At 46.6% G+C, this 22,143-nt stretch overlaps 1 protein-coding gene across 4 annotated transcripts in view; it reads left to right on the top strand.

The window, feature by feature from the left end:
• B3GALT5 (UDP-Gal:betaGlcNAc beta 1,3-galactosyltransferase, polypeptide 5) overlaps positions 1-22,143 on the top strand; it is a 103,742-nt gene that overhangs the window by 78,935 nt on the left and 2,664 nt on the right. Inside the window, exons 1-3 of one of the 4 annotated variants that reach the window (XM_011954051.1) lie at positions 19,228-19,506; positions 19,720-19,828; positions 21,685-21,844. Coding sequence is in view for 1 of the 4 variants with exons in the window: in XM_011954048.1 (XP_011809438.1) it covers positions 19,817-19,828 (12 nt within the window). In the remaining 3 variants the exon portion in view is untranslated. Of the gene's footprint in view, positions 1-7,132; positions 7,364-19,227; positions 19,507-19,719; positions 19,829-21,684; positions 21,845-22,143 lie in introns of those variants that run through there. The other 3 variants (XM_011954049.1, XM_011954048.1, XM_011954050.1) reach the window with 3 other exon arrangements.

Here is a 22,143-nt window from a genome sequence, read left to right on the forward strand (position 1 = left end):
CTGGTCTGGAACGCTTGACCTCATGATCCACCTGCCTTGGCCTCCCAAACTGTTGGGATTACAGGCGTGAGCCACCGCGCCCAGCCCGGCCCGCATCTGGCATTTTCTAAGTCAGTGGCCCCTGCATCCTGTACCTCTCCCAGCGGCTAACCTGAAACTATGGGATGCAGGGCTTGTTAGAGTCTCCTCTCTTCATGCACATAAAGAGAAGGTCTGTAAAGGGCTGAATAACAAGCTGTCAATCAATAACTATAAAATGTAAATGATGTAACTGTAAAATGTAAATAAATAACTGTAAAATGTACCTGGAGGGCTCTTTAGCAAGCCTCTGGCATGGAGAAGGATACCTGAAGCTCCTCTCGTTGCTGCCATGGTAGAGGGTGGGGGTGGGCTTTACGGTGTTATTCCCGTTTGACAGATGAGGAAAGCGGAGGTCTGAGAAGGTAAATAACTCACCTGAGCTCTCACTGTTAGTGACAGGCAGAAACAGCCTTGCAACCAGGCTGCCTGTGTTTGATTCAGACCTGCTGTGGAGCACGTGGTTTAAACCACCGATCATAACTCTCGGTGGTGGGCAGTGTCTTGTGGTTGATAAACAGGCGGCCCCACCAGCCCTGCTCCTCCTGTCTTGGTTGGCTTGTCACCCTAGAGAGTGGCTGTGTAGGAGCCTAGTTGAACCCATCCCTGCTGCTGAGGCCCTTTTCTCCCTCATGCTCCCTGGCTCAGGCCCTCTTCCCTGGGTCAACAGTTGCTCTCGCACCGTGGGTGAGAAGTCCAGCTCTTTTCAGGATCTATGTGTCTCAATACAGGAAAACGCCTTGAGAGTACTTGTAAGGCTGTCAGTATTTGGGCCTATCCTTACAAATTCTCAAACACGTTTTGAAGGAATTAAACAATTATTTGCCCAGCTTGTACTGAACTATGAGGCCTTGCAAAGATGAATTATTTGATGACAAAGTGGATTCTATCAAGAAAGATGAAATCCATTCTATTTTTTTTTTTTTTTGAGAATGAAGACAGTTTTAATATTGCCTTTCCAATCTGGATGCTTTTTTTGTTTGTTTTTCAAGACAGAGTCTTGCTCTGTCACTCAGGTTGGAGTACAGTGGTATGATCATGGCTCACTGTAGACTTTATCTCCTGGGATCAAGCGATCCTCCTGCCTCAGCCCCCTGAGTAGCTGGAACAATGGGCGCATGCCACCATGCTTGGCTATTTTTTCTATGTTTTGTAGAGATGGAATCCCACTATGTTGCCCAGGCTGGTCTTGTCTCGAACTCCTAGACTTAAGCGATCTACCTGCCTCAGGCTCCCAGACTGCTGGGATTACAGGTGTGAAGCACTGCACCCAGCTGCATTTTTATTTCCTTTTCTTGCTATGTTGAATGGTGAAGACTTCTAGTATAATATGGTGGTGAGAACGGGTATTTCAAGGTTGGAAGATGCCAAAAAGTAGTTCGCCATTTGTAAAGAAAGTTTGGGATATTAGCTAGAGTTATGCACTACTACAAACATGATAAATCTCACATTATTAAAAACATGAAGTTAAAATCCATAGCAATTGTATTTTAGCTTCCAACACTACAGAACCGTGTTTATGCCTGGGATTTCCACGGTTAAACTGATTTTTATGAAAATAAGTGTCAATGATGTCTCTTTAAAGCATTAAAATAAATAAAAAAATTTAAAAAGCTGAAATGTGATATAAAATTGATGCCCTAAAGTCTTACTCTAACTTTGTGAACTAGAATATTAGCATTATGGAATTTAGATTAAAAAAAGTTCTTAAAATTAAGTTAGTCTTTTACAGTCCATTTAATGCTTGAATTCCAAGTTTTTTAATATCTTCATGATACATTAATTATTTTCTGGAATAGCTCATTCTACCTTTAGATTTTGCTAATTATTTGCATAACCATTGTGAAGTCTTCGATTGAATTTGATCTCAGTACTTTGTACCCACTGGTTCTTGTTCTAGTCTTTTCTTTCTCTGAGACATGGTTTCTAAATGTTAAGCATTATAAGTGACGTTGAAAATTCTTCGTATTCCATCATGTAATTCTTCATATATTCTATCATATAATATATACGCTCTTTCTCCTGGCCTCTCTCTTCTGAACATAATTCAGGCTTTGTAAATCATAATTCAGGCTTTATAAATCCCTGGTAAAAGTGAGACGTATAGAACTGACTGTCCAGGAGTTTTTTTGATTTGTGTTCTAAACGCTATGCTTTGATAGCCGGACTAAGAGGACTTTTGCTGTTTTGGCAGCAAATCCCACAACTTTAAGTGGAATTAATGATCTCCATTTTACATATGAAAAGTAAAGAGGCGGCTGGGCGCGGTGGCTGAAGCCTGTAATCCCAGCACTTTGGGAGGCCGAGATGGGCAGATCAGAAGGTCAGGAGATCGAGACCATCCTGGCTAACACAGTGAAACCCCGTCTCTACTAAAAATACAAAAAGCTACTGGGGAGGCTGAGGCAGGAGAATGGCGTAAACCCGGGAGGCGGAGCTTGCAGTGAGCTGAGATCCGGCCACTGCACTCCAGTCCGGGTGACAGAGCGAGACGCCGCCTCAAAAAAAAAAAAAAAAAAAAAGAAAAGTAAAGAGGCACCAGTTCTTCACAGTAGAATACCAATTTGACTCGTCTCTGTTCTGTAGCAGCTCTCTCCGTAAGTGTTACTTTCCATAGGAAAATCTTCCCTATACCAAGTTACATGCTTCAAGTTTAAATAATTAATTTCTCCTTTGGCTGGTTTCTTATCACATCCACTCATTCATCAAGTGTACATTGCGCTTGGGTTCACAGGCTCTGAGCTAGGCACGAGAATTATCAAATGAAGAAAGCAAAGGTCAGCTTCAGAGACATTCATAAAATAGTGTCCTTTATATTACCATATAATGATTGCTATAAAGAAGCACATATAAAGTTAGTAATAAATGGTAATAAATTATTTATCTCTGCTTTGGGGAAACCGAGAGGATGGGACATTTCATGTGAAGAATGTAGGAATGGCTGACCTGAGAAGGCATGGAAGGACATTCCAGGCCTAGGGACCTGCGCAGACAAAGCAATTGAGGTACGGTGACTTGAGGAGTTACACACATTGAGGTTCCTCTTCTTATATGCCTCCTATTTGGATTTTTACCTTTCTTTTTTTGTTTGTTTTTGGATATTTCTGTTTGCTGTGTCTCTTTCTTTGGAAAGTACTTGCAGGATCAGCTGTTTTTGAAGACGTTAGAAAATACAGACGAGAACATTTTCCTTATTTTTTAAAATGGATTAACATATGGAGGAAGTGGGATAATTTTGATTTTGTCTTAGTCAAAATAGTCTATTTTAAATATTTTGTTGGCTGGGCATGGTGGCTTACGCCTGTAATCCCAGCACACTGGGAGGCTGAGGCAGGATCATGGCTTGAAGCCAGGAGTTGCAGAATAGACCAGGCAACATAACGAGACTCCCATCTCCACCAAGAAAAAAAAAAAAAAAAGCTGGGCATGGTGGTGTGCGCCTTTGGTCCCAGGCGGGAGCTTTGGGAGGCTGAGGCAGGAGGATTGCTTGAGCTCGAGAGGTCAAGGCTGCAGTGAGCCAAGATCATGCCACTGCACTCCAGCCTGGGCGAAAGAGTTAGATCTTGTCTCAAAAAAAAAAAAATAAAAAAGATTTTGTAAATGTTCTTTACTAATGGGATAGACACAGTAGGGAGGGGTAGCTTGAGTCCATTACATGAATGAAATGAAATGAATACTAAACTGGACTCAGTGGGGCCATTGGCGAGGGCCTTGTGGAGACGCTGATGGAGACGGGCAGCGTTGCAGGATTGACAAAGCCTGTCAATGCAGTTTCATGTTGATGAAAATAAAAGCCTGGGCCAGGCACAGTGGTTCATGCCTATAATCCCAGCACTTTGCGAGGCCGAGGCAGGCAGATCACCTGCAGCCAGGAATTTGAGACCAGCCTGGCTAACATGACGAAACTCCCATCTCTACGAAAAATACAAAAATTAACTGGGCATGGTGGTGCACGCCTGTAATCCCAGCTACTTGGGAGGCAGGAGAATCGCTTGGACTCAGGAGGCGGAGGGTCAGTGAGCCGAGATTGCACCACTGCACTCCAGCCTGGTTGACAGAATGAGACTCTATCTCAAAAAAAAAAAAAAAAAAAAGAAAGAAAGAAAAGAAAAGCCTGTGTGAAAAGCCTTAGCATTAGCACTCCTGGCAGCAACAGCTGCGTTGCCTGCCTCTGCTTTTGCAGCTGTTTTATGTAGGTGACAGGCAGATGGGAGAACAATTGAGCTTTTTCTTCTGGTTGAATTTGAGTTTCCTCTTTCATTTGTGGGTTATTGTTTGAAAAGAAGTGACCCACATTCCCTGCTCTGTCAGCATCTTCCTTCCCAAGTTTTGAAGCGTGCCACAGATTGCTAGGAGACAGCTGAAATTTTTAAAGCTTTTTATTATGTGTGCTTAAAGATGGGGTAGAGATGCTCCTTGATGAGGGAAAGCTGCTTTAGCGTTTGGCAAGAGGAGATCATGCCTGCTCCCTTGACCTTCCCGCAACTCCTCGAGGCTGGTATGCAGGGGGAGTATGAGTTTTCCCTGCTCCTCTCTGTGGCTTATTTTGTCGTAAAATCATGCGTTCTTGTGGAAGTGACTGACACTGACAGTTATGTCAATCAAGGAAAATGACCAAGGCAAGTCTCAATCATTTCGGGACATTTATTTGCGAAAGTTAAGGATGGGTGCCCGGGAGACAGATCTATGCCTTTCTCCTAAGATGATTTTGAGGTCTTCAGTATTTACAGGGGAAAGGGCAGGATATTAAGAAATAGGCGGTTTTCATGTGAGAGGTGGGTAAATAGTCGTTCATGCCTTTGTCTGGCTCGGTGGATCTGCATTTTTACATTAGGTAATGTAGACAGCAGGGCAGAGGAAACAATCAGACATGCATTTGTTTCAGGCGGGCAAAGAGACGACTCTGAGTTCTGTCCTGTGTCCCCCGCACCTGTGAAGATAAGCTATTAATTTACATTACCATGTTGAACTTTAACAGAAATGCTGTAGGGTAAAGAGCTTGGGGCTCACAGGAGTTTCCTTGTGGGCAAAATATGAGGGAGGTATGTAGCTTTTCATCTTTGTTGCCATCTTATTTAGGAACCCAAATGGGAGGCAGACTTGCATGAGCCAGCTGCCAGCTTGACTCTTCCCTTTGGCTTAGTGAGTCTGGGGTCCCAAGATTTATTTTCCTCTCACAGTTCCATTGCAAAAAGTGCAAAGTTCACAGTGATGGGAAACCTAGAGAAGGTACAGCTTCAGCGGCTTACAGAACCACTGTCTGACATTTGAAACAATGGCATATATTCCTAGAGGGGGTGAAGAAATGTCTTGTGTTCTTATGATGCACAAGGAGGGAAAGGGAGCTAGCATTTATTAAACTCCTACCGTGTGCCATGAACGCTTTCGTTTAATTCTCACAGCAACCTTCAGATTGGGCATTGTGACCTTTTAAAAATGAGAGTTTGGGTTGGGAGAGAAAAAATGATTTGCTAAGATTGTGCAGGAGTGACTGGAAGACCCCAGCCCTGGCCTTCTCAGGGTCACAGGCTTCTACCTCCCCACCGTGCTGCACTGACTGTCTTGCGGGGACGAATGTGTGTTGACTGGCTCACCCCTCTATCTTCTCACTTTTCTTATACTGCCAGGAGTGGGTTGTGTTGTCAAATGATTGGCCCAAATTATGATGCAGTCATAGTCAAGAGCATGAGCCACAGGAAATGGAGGTGTCAGGCATGGCCTGGTTAGCAACGTGCTCCCTAAGTCATGGCTGGAAGACACCACGTATTTCTCTGCTGGCCTGTGTCTACTCACCCTGCTGCTGACAACTCTATTGTGTCCAAAATCGCACTTTCCTGACCATTCCCGGAGTCGTTTTTGGTAACCACAGGCAGCGGGCATATAAAGGCACAGTTGCCCTCTTCCTACTGTGCAGTTTGGTCCAGGAACAGAGACAACTTTCTCAACTGATGTTTTTGTTTTCTCTTCTCCTTTCCTGGGAATCACCCTCAGGTCTCGCCCTGTGTGTGCAAGTTTTTCTTTGCCTTTGGAGGGAAGCAGGAAGTTCTCCTATCCTGGTGGATTCAGCCAGAGATGGCTTCTTTTTCTTAAGTTCTTCCTTATCAGAATTTTCCCAGCAGGAGGTAGTGATTCATGATGGATGCATTGGTTTCCTCACATCTGGAAAATAACCAGTGGGGACTGCCCCAGCAGTGGTTTGGTGTGTGTGGAGCCTCTCTGTGGCTGCCACCACATGGTATCTCCCCATTTCACATCTGCGTGATGTGGCTTGGACATATTGAGGTGCTGGAGACCAGCAGCACCTCCTGGACTAGCTCCTTCCAGAGTCTCTGCTGGCTAAGAGGCAAATTGGGGGAGTCATGCTGGACTTGGAATAGAGACCTGTTGTCCCTGTTCCAGTTGGGACAAGCTTTGAGAAACACCACACACCCCAAGAGCAGGCAGTGGTCAAACGGTGAGAATGATTCACTGTCAGCATCCCTGTTAGCCAAACTGTCCCGACCCGGGGGTCGATCACTTTGTTAGTATAATAGTTTTTTACTCTGTTAAGCAAAGGTCCCCACATTAAAACATGTTCTCAGTGAAATCTTAGACTCGGACGCTGATCCCGCAGCCACCCTCTGCCTCCCAGCACGGGCGGGATGATCTTGGATGCATTTGTTCTTGCCCCTTGCACGGTTGGAGTAAAGTGCTTATGAAAACATCTCTTTTGTTGATTCTGTGTGCTTTTTAAAATTCCGTTTTCAAGAGCGAGAACAGAGAACGTGTGATGTGACCAAAGGTCTCCTGCTGGTGTGGAAAGGTAGCAGGCTGCCTCTGCAGCTTTGCCCAGAAGCTGGTGCCCTGGACTACTGCTTCTCAGCACTCCCGAGGAGCTCCCTTTGGCTGTAATCACCCACTGGCCTCCTCTGTATGAACAGCAGGGGTGACACTCTTGATGTTACTTCTTCCTCCATTGAATAAGCCAGATTCTCTTTCTTCTGAGGAATAATTGAAGTCTTTTGCAGTGTCTATAAGCAAAATTACTAACACTCTGAAATTTTTCGTACAACAGTTTCATCTGGAAAAGAGGCCATTGAAACCATGCATTTGTGTTCAAGTAAGAAAGTATATCCAAGTCACAAAGAAGCATCCTTTGGCTTTTGGAGACATGGGCAGCTTCATTTCTCATTTGTTCATTCAGAACTCTCCGCTAGGCTTCTAAGTGCCACACCCTGTCCAGAATGATGAAAGATACAGAAAATGGTGCCTGCTGGCCTTCTGAAGTGATTGACTAGTGAGAAAGGTGAGTGGTATTCCAAGGTTTGTATCAGGAATTAACAAAATACAATCCCAATAATTAACGTGATACAGTACAATATGGGGTGATGTGAGTAGTGATCAGGAAATGAGGATTAAAGGTAAGGAAGAGTTAGCTGAGCAGAGAGAGAAAGAAGAAAGCAAAACTGGGAAAGAGCAGGAGGGTCAAGAACTGAAAGGGGGTTGGGTGCAGTGGCTCATGGCCCTATTTCCAGCACTTTGGGAGATGGAGATAGGCAGATCCCTTGAACTCAGAAGTTCGAGACCAGCCTGGGTAACATAGCAAAACCTCGTCTCTACAAAAAATACAAAAAGTCACTCGGTGTGGTGGTGCATGCCTGTAGTCCCAGCTACTTGGGAGGCTGAAGCAGGAGGATCACTTAACCCTGGGAGGTGGAGGTTGCAGTGAATCAAGACGGTGCCTCCGTACTCCAGCCTGGGTGACAGAGTGAGACCCTGTCTCAACAAAGCGAAACAAAGCAAAACAAAACAAAAGCTCCACAGAGCTGAAAGGGAACAAGGATATCCTGATGGCTGAGAGGCAGAGGAAGTCACTTGGAACAGCAGGACCTTGCCAGCCAACTGAAGGAGTCTTTGGTTCTCATGTTAAGGATTGCTAAACTTGTTTGTCGAGAACAAAATCTCACGCCATGTAGAGTTAAGATGACTTCATGTAGCACAATTAAATCTGAGTGCTGGAAATTGCTTCCATTGCCTCTGGTTTAGGGTGCCTCATATAAATTGAAATCCAGCAGGCCAGTTTCTAGAATGATTATACTCCCTTGTTTTAATTAATTATTTAATTAATGAAATTTTTGGTTCTCGGGCCTCAGTCTCCCGAGTGGCTGGGATTACAGGTGTGCGCCACCATGCTCAGGTAATTTTTGTATTTTTTGTAGAGACAGAGTTTCGCCATGTTGGCCAGGCTGGTCTCTCTCCTGAGCTCAAGCGATCCACTGACCTCAGCCTCCCGAGCGCTGGGATTATGGGCGTGAGTCACCATGCTCGGCCGCTTGTTTAAAATCTTCCTCTTTCTTCCCCACCCCTTTGCCTGTGGTTTGCACGCTGAATTCCTATTGCTCTCAGATTTTTCATGGAGACCTTACTTAAGCAGCCTAGAGTCTGTGGCTTTACCATTAGGGCAACAAGTTTCCAGAATAACCTGGGAGAAGATGTTCTTCGGGAGACAGCACTTGTCTTTGTTTTCAAGGTGTTTTATATGCAGTTAAAGATGCCATCCTCCTGTTATCTCACTAGATGTAGACAGTTAAAAAGTTTTACAAAATTTTCAGAGATTTCTAACGTGGTTGGTTGCACAGAATAATTGGCAGCCCTATTAATGATGTTCTGGTGATCTTCTTTTGCTATGGTATTAATTTGTTTAGTTTAGTTTTGGGTCAGAAGAAAGACCTCAGTGCTTTGATTCTTAGCTTGTTGTGTAATCAAAAGCTTACTTTTTAAAAAAGTCCATTGTAGATTGGCTTTCCTGAATCTGTAGACACCATATTTGACACAGTGGACAAAATTGTTCAGATAAAATCTTTCAGTGTTATTTGGGTTATTAATCAGAAAAGAATGCATCAGAGATTTAAAAGAATCGGGTTATAAGAACATTGACTGTGCTTTTGGCTGCTTAGAGACTGGGAGCTCCTAGTAGAGGTACTTAAGTTAAAAAAATAAAAAGAGAAAGAGCTTCAGCAGAGGGTAGATTGTAGAGTGAGGGGAGGGGACAGAGCCTGAGTGGGGGCCAGACCCTCCTAGCACGTGCACCTTCTCTTTCTCACTGTCTTGAGTCCTGGTCCCAAGACCGGGTGAGGTCATCTTCTCCATGTTTAGGAGAGAATAAGAGTCTGGGGGTTAAGTGATGCTTCCTAGCATGAAGCACAGTGGATAGGTTGGAAGAGAGCAGCACTTCCCTCTGGTGGTGTGTTCTGGGGGGCAAGTTTGGCTCTCCATGCAGTTGAGGGAAATCTGAGTAGACCCCCATGGCCACTCCCCATGACCAGTGCCATGCTGTACACAGCAGGTGCTCAATAAATGCTGGGAGACGATCTTTGCTGTGGACTGAATTGTGTCTCCTTACAATTCGTATTTTGAAGGCCTAACCCCCAAAGGGATAGTGATTGGAGATGAGGACATTGGGAGCTGAGTAGGTTCAGCGAGGTCCTGAGGGTAGAGCGCTCATGATGGGATGAGTGTCCTTGTAGGAAGAGGCACCAGGGCTGTCTCTTTGCCATTGTGGGGACACAACAGGACGCCGACCATCTGCAAGCCAGGAGGAGGCCCTCGCCAGAGCCAGACTGTGCTGGCACCCTGATCTTAGACTCCAGTCTCCAGTACCGTGAGAAAAGACATTTCTGATATTTAAGCCACCCAGTGTGTGGTATTTTGTGGTGGCTGCCTGAGGTGACTAAGACAATCCTTAAAATGCCTTCCAGCTCTAAATTCATCAGTCCTGAGACCAGTGATCATGTGTCCAAATCCCTATCTCTTTTCTCCCCAGTCACTTAATTTGATTGGAGGCTTCTGTGTTGTATTGATGAATGGGACAGAGAGGCCCTGTTGGACTCGAGACTCATGGGCCCTTAAAGCCCTGAGAAGAACCATGGGCCACGTGATGTCCTCGGCCAGAGTCCAGACTGCTCATTTGCTCCTCTCGGCCACTCTGAGCCACTTTGCCTGTCTCCAGCCTCCTTTCCCAGCTTTCCTTCTGCATACCATGCTGTTTCTGGAACCCACGGGGCCCTTCCAGATTCCCTGCCTCTGCTGGCCAGCCTCCCTGGAGCAAGTCTCCCTGAATATCCATAGGCAGGACCTCTGTTCTTTCCCCTGCCCCGTTAAAGAAAAGCCAGAGCTGGACAGGAGGTAGAAGGTGAAGACAGTTTCTATTCAGGAACTATTGCAGTAGGGGAAAGAGACCTCAGTATAGAGCTGGGCTTAATTCTGAATACAGCGTGGACAAGTGGGGAGGTGCAGCCCAGAAGCAGGGTGGAAGGCTCAGTGGGTGGAAAGTTACTTAGAAGAGACCCCAGGGGTGAGGGGGATTCTGGCTAAACCCACCTTGTTGGAGGCAGATCAGGGTGACCAGACATCAAGGGTGGGGGACAAGGAACTGATCAGATAGCGATGGTGGGGATCTGGAGGCAGAGGCCAGGGTGACCAGATGCTAAGGGTGGGGGATGAGGAACTGATCAGATAGTGATGGTGGGAATCTGGAGGCTGAGCCAGGGTGACCAGACACTGAGGGTGGGGGACAAGGAACTGATCAGATAGCGATGGTGGGGGATCCTGGCCAAACGAACTTTGCAGGATTCTTGCTAAAACTGGGCAGTGCAGAGACACACATGGAAATGTAAAGGTGGAGGCCTGGTTGGGATGAGGATTCAGAGGCACCCAGCTTGGGTCTCTGCCAGACCTCACGCCCCACCCTGCTGTGTCAGATCCCAGTTACCGCGTGGCTCGTCCTGTGAGCCCTGAACCCTGCAAAGATTCGTCGTCTTTGCTGTGGAATCCCCAGCACCTGGACCCTTGCCTGCCCCAGGGGAGGTGGTCGGAAGAGGCTTCCCGAGGCAGTGGAAGGGCCTGGGATGAAGGGGCGGGGCTTTGCTCCTCCACTGAGAGACAAAATAAAATAAATACACGTGATTTCTCTTGGTAGCCAAGTCACAAGTTCTACTCCTGTGGGTCAGGGCCCCCTCCTCAAAAATTCCTGTGTTAATGTCCTAACCTGCACGACCTCAGAATGTGACCTTATTTGTAGGTGACAGCTACAGGTGACACAGGAGCCCTTCCAACAGGGTGTGTTCCTGCCTTCACCGGTCAGCTGCAAAAGGCGGGCACAGGCTGCTCCTGAGGCTGTGTGGCCAGGGCAGTACCTCACGGAACTTCCTGTGTCTCCCAGCCAAGGAACGCCAAAGGCAGCCAGCCACCCCATAGAACCCGCGAGAAGGCCTGGAGTAGATTCTCCCTGACGGTCTCAGAAGAACCAACCTCAGCGACACTTTGGTCTCGGATTTCCAGCCTCCAGATCCCTGAGACAGCAAATGTCTGTGTTTTAAGCCACCCAGTTTGAGGCACTTTGTTACCACAGCAGCAGCAGCATCTGCGAGCTTGAAAGGGGACAATGAGTGAGACTTTTGTCCACCGTTCTTGGTTGGGCTGCCACAAGCAGGTGGGAAAGACTGAGAAAGAAACCATTCCTCCCTGGGTGGGGGCATTTGAAATTCCCTTTCAGCCAAGGAGGCCACAGGCACCCTCTTCATACCTGCGTGCAGATGTCAGCGCCTGGCTTGTTGGTGACCAGCAAGGGTCCCAGCTGAGCCGGGGCGCTCTCCTGTGGCTCTGGTGGGGCAGCCACAGGATGCTGGAGAGATGGTTCAACATCATTTAGATGGAGGAGCACTGAAATAGACTTGACAGTTTATTTTGCTTAGTAGAAAAAAAAATAAACATTGTCAGCTACTGTCACCATTTTTGAATAAGATTAAAAAGTGTATTTTACAAAAAAAAAAAAAAAAAAGGTGAAAATGAGCAGCTCACCATGTCCCGCTTCTTCCAGCCCGGCGCCAATGCCCTCCCTCAGCTGTGGTCCAGCCAGAAGACAAGGTCAGATAAAACAACCGCAAAGAAAAAAGAAAAACCTTCTAGAGTGGCTGGGAATGAGGCCACCTTGACGTCTGAATCCGTGCCATTGTGGTTTTGTGGTTTTGAAGTGTGACGGTCACTCAGCTCAGGGGTCCCCGCTATGTGAGCCTGTCCACCACTGTTCACCCTTGGTGGAAGCAGACCCTGAGCACCCCAAAACATGACATCCTTATTTTCTGGAACCTCTGACTGAAATTGAGCTCTTCCTTTCTTTAGGAACATAGGCACTGTCTTAGTTCTCTGCTGCTGTGGTAACAAAGTGCCTCAAACTGGGTGGCTTAAAACACAGACTTTGCTGTCTCAGGGATCTGGAGGCTGGAAATCCGAGACCAAAGTGTCGCTGAGGTTGGTTCTTCTGAGGCTGTCAGGGAGAATCTACTCCAGGCCGTCTCGCGGGCTCTGGGGGTGGCTGGCTGCCTTTGGCGTTCCTTGGCTGGGAGACACAATGCCTCGAGCCCTGCCTTTCTCTTTATGCTGTGTTTTCTCTATTTGTGAGTCTGTATCCAAATTTCCCTTAAGGAATACCCGTCATACGGGTTAGGGATCCCCCTAATGACTTCATTGAAACTTAGTGTAGAGCCGACTGTCTCCAAATAAGGTCACATTCTGAGGTATTGGTGGCGAGGACTTTAACATGGGAGTTTTTTGGGAGGGGGCCCTCATCTACAGTAGTGGAACTTGTGACTTTGTCACCGAAAGAAATCACTTATTTTCACATCACACAGTAGCAGCAGTGGACATCTCCAGATACGGGTGAAGCTAGTCCTGCCTGCAAAGTTAAGGTAGTTTTTATCAGATCTAGAGCTGGAAATCATTATTAAATGCAGCAGTGAAGAAGTATATATATTATTCTGGCTCACTTTTAAAAATATTTTGATTCATTTATTTCAACGTAATCGATTTCCCCTGTAACTCTGTATGTTTTGTATTGTGCGTGTAAAAACGTTATTCAGAGGAGTTCACAGACTTTCCCCGACTGTGTTGAATGGACCTGTGATGTAAGGACGTTTGTGGGGAGCTTGTGGCTCCTTAACTGGCTCTGGAAAGAGCCTACTTCCATAGTGAACCCTGTGAGGTCCAATTGTGTTCCTCCCCCTGGAGCTCCAAGAGAAGGTCATTGTCCTTGTAGCAGCTGGTGGCCCCCAGGCTGGGCTCTCCCTGCAGGTGCCACCGGGCTCTCAGTAGGTGTGACCTGGGATGTGAGCAGTGAGCCAGGAGTGAGGTGCTCAGCACCTTCTGGACCACACTTCCCACTCTCCCTGGGGTTCAGGTCAGGCCATGGAAAGTGTACACCCTGCTTGTGTTATAACTGGACAGGGGGTGGGCAGAACGCCTCTGGCAAGGTAGACCTTGAAGGCAAAACTGAGTTGAGGTTTGTTAGAAGTTAGGACAGAAATAGTTACTGCTGGGCATGCAGTGCTTCCCAAGCGTCCTGTGAGGCGGCAGTGTCATCACCAGTTTGACACAAGGACGCAGGTGTCGAGCATGTCAATGCCCTGGGCCGTGCTATACCACCACTGTATTTGAGCTGAGATGTGAACCAGGGCCTTCTGATTCCTCATTCCTTCCATCCTAGCAGGCTGCCTGCAGTTAACAAAAGGGGACTCCTGTATCTGCTCTGCAGCTTCTTCAGCTGATTTATAATGGAAAACAGAGTAGATCCTGATGTGGCAATTAATGAAATATTGTAAAAATTATCATAGCAGATCTCACAATTTGATCAAGGATCCTGCCTTCCATGTCTGGCCAACTGATGTGCAAAAGCAGTTGCAAGAACTTCAGAGCTGACAACAAAAGCAAACTCTAGACTTTGTTTCCTGGGATCTGTTTTGTGAGACACTGGCCCATGAAATGCTCTCCCCAAAACAGTCGAATCTATGGTCGAATAAATTTGGGCAGTTCTGCAGAAGATGTGTCTTTTTCAGAGACTTATTTTTCATTAAAATTATTTAAAAATATTAACATGGTACAATGTGCATATAGTGAAGTGCACAGATCTTAGCTGCACGGCTCCATGAGTTTTTACGTATACGTCCATCCATGTAACCACCACCCAGATCTAGAATAGAATGTATTCATCTCTCCAGAGATTCCTCTGTTCCCTTGCAGCCAATCATTCTCCACCAGAGGTAACCATTCTGCTGACTTCCTTCATCATTGATCAATTTTGCCTGGTTTTGAACTTCGTATAAATGGAATCATTTCATGTCTCTCTTTTCACTCAGTGTAACGTCTGTCAGATTAATACATCACGTGTCAATAGTTTGTAGTTTTTATGGCTGTGTAGCATTTCATTCATCCATTCTGCTGTTGAGGGAAATTTCTTGACTAGAGTTGTGTTATCAATGTATTGCCTCTTGGCTCCAAACTCACCCTTTTTGCCTGGTCTCTGGAAATGGGTCTGGGCCCTCTAAATAGTTTCCCTCTGCAATCTGGCTCTTGAAGCTTATCAGTGGAGGGACCCAGAGGGGCATTGCAGGGGAACAAGTTTTTCCTTCCCGGTTCAGGGACACTGGCTTGGCAGCCCATGTGGTGTTACAGGAGTACTTGGCAAGACAGCAGTTTCTCCAGGTACACCCACTGGGTGTTTTGTAGCAGAGTGCATCTGGTGAACTGCTTTCCTGGCAACCTAGAGGGCAGATTTCTGGCAAGTTCCAGAAGGTGGATTCCAAGCATGTTTCTCCAATGTGGATCTGCAGTAATGTCTCTGCCATTCAGTGGGCATAGCTGTGCCCTTTCAGTGGGGTCTAGATCTTAGCCCTGATAGGGGGCATTTTCTCAGTGGCTCAATCTCAGCGCTAGGGCCAGTGGCCATTCCTTATGTATGGTTGGTTGTATATTCTTTGGAGCTGTCTTGATGTTATTACTGTTAGTCTCTCATTACTCCATTTCCTTATCATAGTAAATGATTCTTTGTATTTGACTTTACCTGGTCAAAGTACTATGTGGTTTTTCTTTCCTGTTTGGATCTAGATCGATACCATAATTTTTGGCAATTATGAGCAATGCTGCTGTGAACATTCTTGACCGTGTCTCGGTGGACATAAGCAATAATTGCTGCTGGGTCTGTGTGCAGGAGTGATTTGCTAGATCATAGCACACATGTTTCGCCGCAGCAGAAACTGCCAAGGTATATACAGCTTTCCAAAGTGTGTTAATTTACATGCGTGCTAACAAGGTAGGAGAAATACAGTTGCTTCCCAAGTAGCTGGGATTACAGGTGTGTGCCACCCTCCCGGTTAATTTTTTGTAGAGACAGGGTTTTGCCATGTTGGCCAGGCTAGTCTTGAACTGCTGGCCTCAAGTGATCTGCCTGCCTTGGCCTCCCAAAGTGCTGGGATTACGGGCGTGAGCCACTGTGCGTGGCTTCATGATAAAACTTCAACGGATGAGGAGCTACTTCTTATGATGAGCAAAGAAGGTGGTTTCTTGACATGGAATCTACTCCTGGTGAAGATGCTGTGAACATTGCTGAAATGACAAGAAAGGATTTACAGTATTACGTAGAGTTAGTTGATGAAGCAGTAACAGGATTTGAGAGGATCGTTTCCAATTTCAAAAGAAGTTCTACTGTGGGTAAGATGCTATCAAATGGCGTCGCATGCTACACAGAAATCTTTCATGAAAAGAAGAGTCCATTGATGTGGCAAACTTCATTGTTGTCTTATTTTGAGAAATTGTCACGACCACTCCAGCCTTCAACAACCATGACCCTGATCAGTCAGGAGCCATCCACATTGAGGTGAGGCCCTCCACTAACACAAAGATTATGATTCTCTAAAGAATCAGAGGAACATTAGCATTTTTTTTAGCAATAAAGTATTTTAAATTAAGATATGTATGCTATTTTTTAGGCATAATGCTATTACACACTTCATAGACTCCAGTATATTGTGAACATAACTTTTGTTTTTTTTAATTATACTTTAAGTTCTAGGGTACATGTGCACAACGTGCAGGTTTGTTACATATGTATACATGTGCCATGTTGGTGTGCTGCACTCATCAACTCATCAGCACCCATCAACTCGTCATTTACATCAGGTATAACTCCCAATGCCATCCCTCCCCCCTCCCCCCTCCCCACAATAGGCCCTGGTGTGTGATGTTCCCTTTCCCGTGTCCAAGTGATCTCATTGTTCAGTTCCCACCTATGAGTGAGAACATGCGGTGTTTGGTTTTCTGTTCTTGTGATAGTCTGCTGAGAATGATGGTTTCCAGCTGCATCCATGTCCCTACAAAAGACGTGAACTCATCCTTTTTTATGGCTGCATAGTATTCCATGGTGTATATGTGCCACATTTTCTTTATCCAGTCTGTCACTGATAGACATTTGTCACTGATTCCAAGTCTTTGCTATTGTGAATAGTGCCACAATAAACATACATGTGCATGTGTCTTTATAGCAGCATGATTTATAATCCTTTGGGTATATACCCCGTAATGGGATGGCTGGGTCATATGGTATTTCTAGGTGAACATAACTTTTATATGCACTGGGAGATAAAAGTATTTGCTCTATTGTGATATTTGCTTTATTGCAGTAGTCTGGAATGGAAACTACAATATCTCTTGGGTACGCCTGTATACAGAAAGAAATTTATTATGAGGAAATGCTCATGCAATGATGGAGGCTGGAGAGTACCAAGATCTGCGGTCAGCAAGTTGGAGACCCAGGAGAGTCGATGGTGTGGCCCCAGCCTGTGTTTCAAGGCCTGAGAACCAGGAGAGCCAGTAGTCTAAGTTCTAGTCCAAAAGCTGGCAAGCTCCGGACCCAGGAAGAGCTGATGTTTCAGTTCAAGTCTGAAGGCAGGAAAAGACTGAAGGCCGAGCTCCAGGCAGTCAGGCAGGAGAACTTTCCTTTTACTCACGAGAGGGTCAACGTTTGGTTCTGTTCAGGCTGTCAACTGAGTGACCCAGAAAAGCTGGCACATAACATTCACCATCACGTTGCAAGAGCTGCAAAACCCTCTCTGCTTCTAACACTGACGCTCAGCCCTCCTTCAGTGGGCAGGGAGCTGGATGCTGGGAGGACTTGGGGTTGCCAGCCCAGTGTGGGCCTGGGCAGTTTCTGAGAATCTCCCTCCGCCCTGTGACGTCTTAATTACTTAGAGGGTCACCCTGGTTGCTCACTTCAGCTCACTTGGGAGATTCTCTTTGCTTGAGGCCGGGGTAGGCCCAGGTCTTACGGGGTCTGAAGCTTATACAATTGGGGTGGGGGGCATTCCTCTTTAAGAAAAAGAAAACAGGGCCAGGTGCGGTGGCTCAAGCCTGTAATCCCAGCACTTTGGGAGGCCGAGACGGGTGGATCACGAGGTCATGAGATCGAGACCATCCTGAGCTACACGGTGAAACCCCGTCTCTACTAAAAAAAATACAAAAAACTAGCCGGGCAAGATGGCGGGCGTCTGTAGTCCCAGCTACTCGGGAGGCTGAGGCAGGAGAATGGCGTAAACCCGGGAGGCGGAGCTTGCAGTGAGCCGAGATTGCGCCACTGCACTCCAGCCTGGGCGACAGAGCTAGACTCCGTCTCCAAAAAAAAAAAAAAAAAGAAAACAGTAGGGGTGAGTCGTCCTGCAGCTTAGCTCCACTAGTCTCTTGGAAAATTTGCCTCCTAAAATGTCTTTCCTCCGAGAAAGCCCAGGCCTCCAAAGGCCCAACCAGGCTGGTGTCAGTCTGGGGTCAGCTGCTGGGAGGCTGCAGGCCATGTATGGCACGGGAGTTCACCCTATCCCAGTTTCCAATGGAGAAGCATCGTTCTTGTCCACCCCTGTCATGCTATTTTCCACCTTCCGCAGGGGAAGGGATATTTTCAGTCTCTACAACGAATCCACTGACACGTTAAGGTGGGCATGGTGGTCTGAGGTCTTCTTGTTTATAACATGGTGCCTATTACTGGTCGGCTCGGTACAGGCAGTTTGCACTGGCATTTTTCACCAGGCCAGCCTAGAGTGGAATGATCACATGTCAAAATATAGATTCCTGGGCCCCAGACCCACTTTATCAGAATCTGTGTGAGACGGAACCTTTCAGCCTGGGTTTTAAACACGCCTCCCAGGCTGACACTCACTGGATTTGAGAACCGTGGGGTTGTTCAGACAGCAGGGACATCGATGTTGTTCCTTCTGCATTCCTGGTGATGCTGTTCTGTTCTCCCAAGGCCTGTGCAGTGGTGAGAGTCTCCAAGGATACAAGACAGTGATCTGGAGCGAGTGTCCTGAAAGTGGACCCTAGCCCTCAGGACTGCCAACACCCTCCCTGGGTTTCCTTGGTCTGGAATTCCCATCCCTTGGTTCCACCGGTTACATCACACCTCCCCTTCACGGAACAGTGCAGGTGCTGTGCCCTTCGCAGGGCTCAGGATGCTCACTAGCTCCCTCTCCACCGAGGGCCGCAGCCCCTGGAGACCCCTTGAGTTGAGTGCTTTGTCCTCGCATACTCTTTCTGGCCTCTTTGTGGGGCTTGGCCATTGTCCCTTCACTCCAGATCTCTCCTTTCAGATCCAGGAGGTGCATCTTGAACTGAACTTTCCAGACCTTCCCTTCAGTTTTCCAGTCCTTAGAGAGGTGGACTTCTGATTCCTTTGTCTCTGTGCCCTGTAGCCTCAGGTCAGGCTTAAGGCAAGGTCTCCTCACCTGGCCTGGGGAGAGTCCCAGGACGCTGCACACACCTGCGCGGGTAGGATACGGTTACCCAGATTTCCCCTTAGAGAGCCTTTCCCTGTCCTGACGGCTCTAGCTTTGTGTGTTACTTGTTCCGCTTTAATTCAAAATGTACCCAGCAACCAGCTTAAGCACAGCTCTCTGGGGTTTCAGGAGGAGTGTAAGACATAACCTTTGTCCTTCAGGCACTATGGCCAGAAGTGGGGCGGTGACTTAGGCAGGAGGCGGGAGCCAGCAGATGGGATGTACTCAGAGGAGCCTGCAGCAGGCAGAGGCAGAGAAGGGAGGTCTACACGTTCTGAACTGTATTTATCCCTTCAGTTCCAAGGTTCTCTTCTGGCATCTATATTGCTCACAAGTTACAGAGCAAAGCCTGGTGTGATGGTTACTTTTAGGTATCAACTTGGCTGGATTAATAAATACCTAGAGAACTGGTAAAGCATTATTTCTGGGTGTGTTTGTGAAGGTGTTTCCAGAGGAGATTGGCTATGAGTCAGTGCGCTGACTGGGGAGGATCTGCCCTCAATGTGGGCAGGCACCATCCATTGACTGGGCCCAGATAGAACCAGAAGGCAGAAGAAATGTGAATTCCTCTCTCTTTGCTAGAGCTGGGACATCCTTCTTCTCCTGCCCTTGGACATCAGAGCTGCAGGCTCTCTGGCCTTTGGACCCGAGGATTTATACCAAGCAGCTTTCTGGGTTCTCAGGTCTTTGGCCTTGGACTGATAGTTACACCATTGGCATCTCTGGTTCTGAGGCTCTTGGACTTGGACTGAGCCACACTTTTGGCATCCCCCGGTCTCCAGCTTGCATGGCCTTCACGGTATTTCCCAACCTCCATAATCACGCTAGCCACTTGTCCTAAGACATTTCTTATCATCTATCTATCTGTCTATCTATCTACCTATCTATCTATCTATCTATCTATCTATCTATCTATCTATCTACCTACCTACCTACTCACCTACCTACCTATCCTTTGATTGATCTACCTATTGATCTATCTATCCATAACCTGTTGGTTCCATCTCTCTAGAGAACCCTGACTAATAGACCTAGAGTGCAGAATCTGCTGGAGAAACTGCCATTCCATTAGTGACTGGCTGGTCAGGCCACACAGCCTGGGGGTCTAGATGTGTTTGGAGGTAGGGCTTCTGTAGCACAGATAGTGCCTGTTCGTGGCTCTGTCCCAGGTAAGGCAGAGCTAGTTTGTGCAAAGAGCTTCTGCTTTCCAGCTGGCCTGGAGTGGCTAGGATCTGGGGGCACAGGCTGCCCTTTCCAGGCTCTGTCTACTGGTGCTGCAGATACCCCTGACTCCTCCAGTGGAAGGCTGGCCCCCCAGTCCTCTTTAGGCACAATACAGACTCAACCAAAGATGCAGATGCCTCATGTATGAGGATTCCGAGCTGTGACTTCTGGTGGTGGTTTCTTGGTAACTCCACTTTAGGCAGGAAAAATGTTCAGTTGCCCATGAAAACAAGTGACCCTGGGGGCTTTGGCCAGTTGGGTTTGGCACCTGCTCGGCCTCCTGGGAAGCAGTTTGGTCAACGCATTGCATGAGGTGAGCGCCCATCCCTGGAATTTAGATCCCTGTGAAGGGTCCTGAGAAAAGGCACATCAGAGAGAATGAGAATTTAAGATTTACTGTTAGAGCAACCCATAGAAAAAGAGCAGATTTATTCAAGCAAGGAAACAAAGTAGAAAAATATCTTCTTTCCCTTGCACTTGGTTTTTATGCTCTGTGAAATGTATTGTGGGGGAGAAAGCAGGCCCCCAATCCCCTTGATCAGCTACACATCCTAGCCATGAAAATAAATAATGACAGAAAGAAAGAGAGAAAGAGAGAGAAAGAGAAGGAAAGAGAAGGAAAGAAAGAAAGAAAAAGAAAGAAAAGTAAAGAAAGGAAGGAAAGCAGGAAGGAAAGAAAGAAAAGAAAGAAACTTTGCAGCATCCTGGAACACCAGTTCAGACAAGTTCTGGTCTCCTCCTTGCCTTCTGCTGTGATTTCTCTGAAGTTGCTGGGGGCAGGAACTGACCAGGAACTCCCCAGGGGTGCCAAGCAGAGCAGGTAGTTTGCCTCCAGGAAAGAAGTCTCTGGAGAGCGAGCTGATTCTAGAAAGCTCCATTATTATTTCATGTTGCTTTTGATGAATATATTTAGAACAGAATTTTGACAGTGAAATTTTGAGGTGCTCTTTTGGCCATCAAAATCACCAACTCTTGGCTGGGCACAGCTGCTTGCCCTTGTAATCCCAGTGCTTTGGGAGGCCGAGGCAGGGGACTGCGTGAGCCCAGGAGTTTGAGAGTAGCCTGGGCAACATAGTGAGACCCCATGTCTACAAAAAAATACAAAATTAGAAGAGTGTGGCGGCATGTGCCTGTGGTCACAGCTGCTTGGGAGGCTGAGGCAGGAGGATTGCTTGAGCCCAGGAGTTCAAGGCTGTAGTGAGCTGTGATTGTTCTACTGTGCTCCAACCTGGGAGACAGAGTGACATCTGGTCTCTGAAATAAAATTTAAAAGCCCAAAGCAACTCTGCTTTTCACTCTTTCAGTTTCATTTCTTGCTGTCCTTTCTGTCCTCTCACCCAGGATGACATTTTTAAAGTGCCGCTATTGTGTTAAGAATTGGATTTATTCTCTGTGTTAAATGCTCTCAGCATTACCTACAGACTCGGTTATGTAAATAAGGTAAATTATCAGGATGAGAAGTGAGACTTTTAATTTATGAGTTTACCGTGTCTCTCTAAAAAGCTGCTAGGTCCTATCTTAACTTCGTAGGCTTGAAGGATTCTGGGGGATTGGCGTATTGTTACTGTTGTGGACTTTGTTTGCCTTGATCATACCCATGAGAAAAGTGAGGCTGGGATGGGGGCTCAAATGCATGCTCAGAGTCACATAAGTAGGTTGGAAGGTGACACTACAGACACGGCAAATTGTGAAGGCCTGCTGGTAAGGCACGATTGATTTGAACGACACTCTTCTTTTTTTTTTTTTTTCCTAGTGATTCCTGACAGAGTCATCATTTTTGGTAAACAAACCAAGCCCAGCACCTGATAATTGTGAAGCACTCTACACTGACAGTTCTTTGAAACAAATTTTGTCCTAGCATTTACACTGTGGCTTTAGCTTTCAAACCGGAGGTTCCTCTTACCCAGCAAAAAGTGAGTTATACGCTTTCTTAATGTTATAACATTACCACGGATGATCCTGAACTTGCCGAGGATAGCAGAGACGGGTGGGCAGAAGAGGAGAGAATCAGATCAGAGACTGTAAAAAGTAACATTAAAAAAAAATAATAATTCTGGCAGAGACGGAATTTGAAGGTACTTGTGCACATCAGAACACTGGACTTGCTTTTTTTGGGGAGCAGGAATGCTGCTGAATTAGATCAGAGAAGAATGCAAGCGTGATTTCCAGACCCGCAGCTTGTTTTGCTGCGCTTCGTCATGGAGTGATAGAA

The sequence above is a fragment of the Colobus angolensis genome, unplaced genomic scaffold (genome assembly GCF_000951035.1).
Source record: "Colobus angolensis palliatus isolate OR3802 unplaced genomic scaffold, Cang.pa_1.0 Scaffold38, whole genome shotgun sequence".
Taxonomy (NCBI): domain Eukaryota; kingdom Metazoa; phylum Chordata; class Mammalia; order Primates; family Cercopithecidae; genus Colobus; species Colobus angolensis.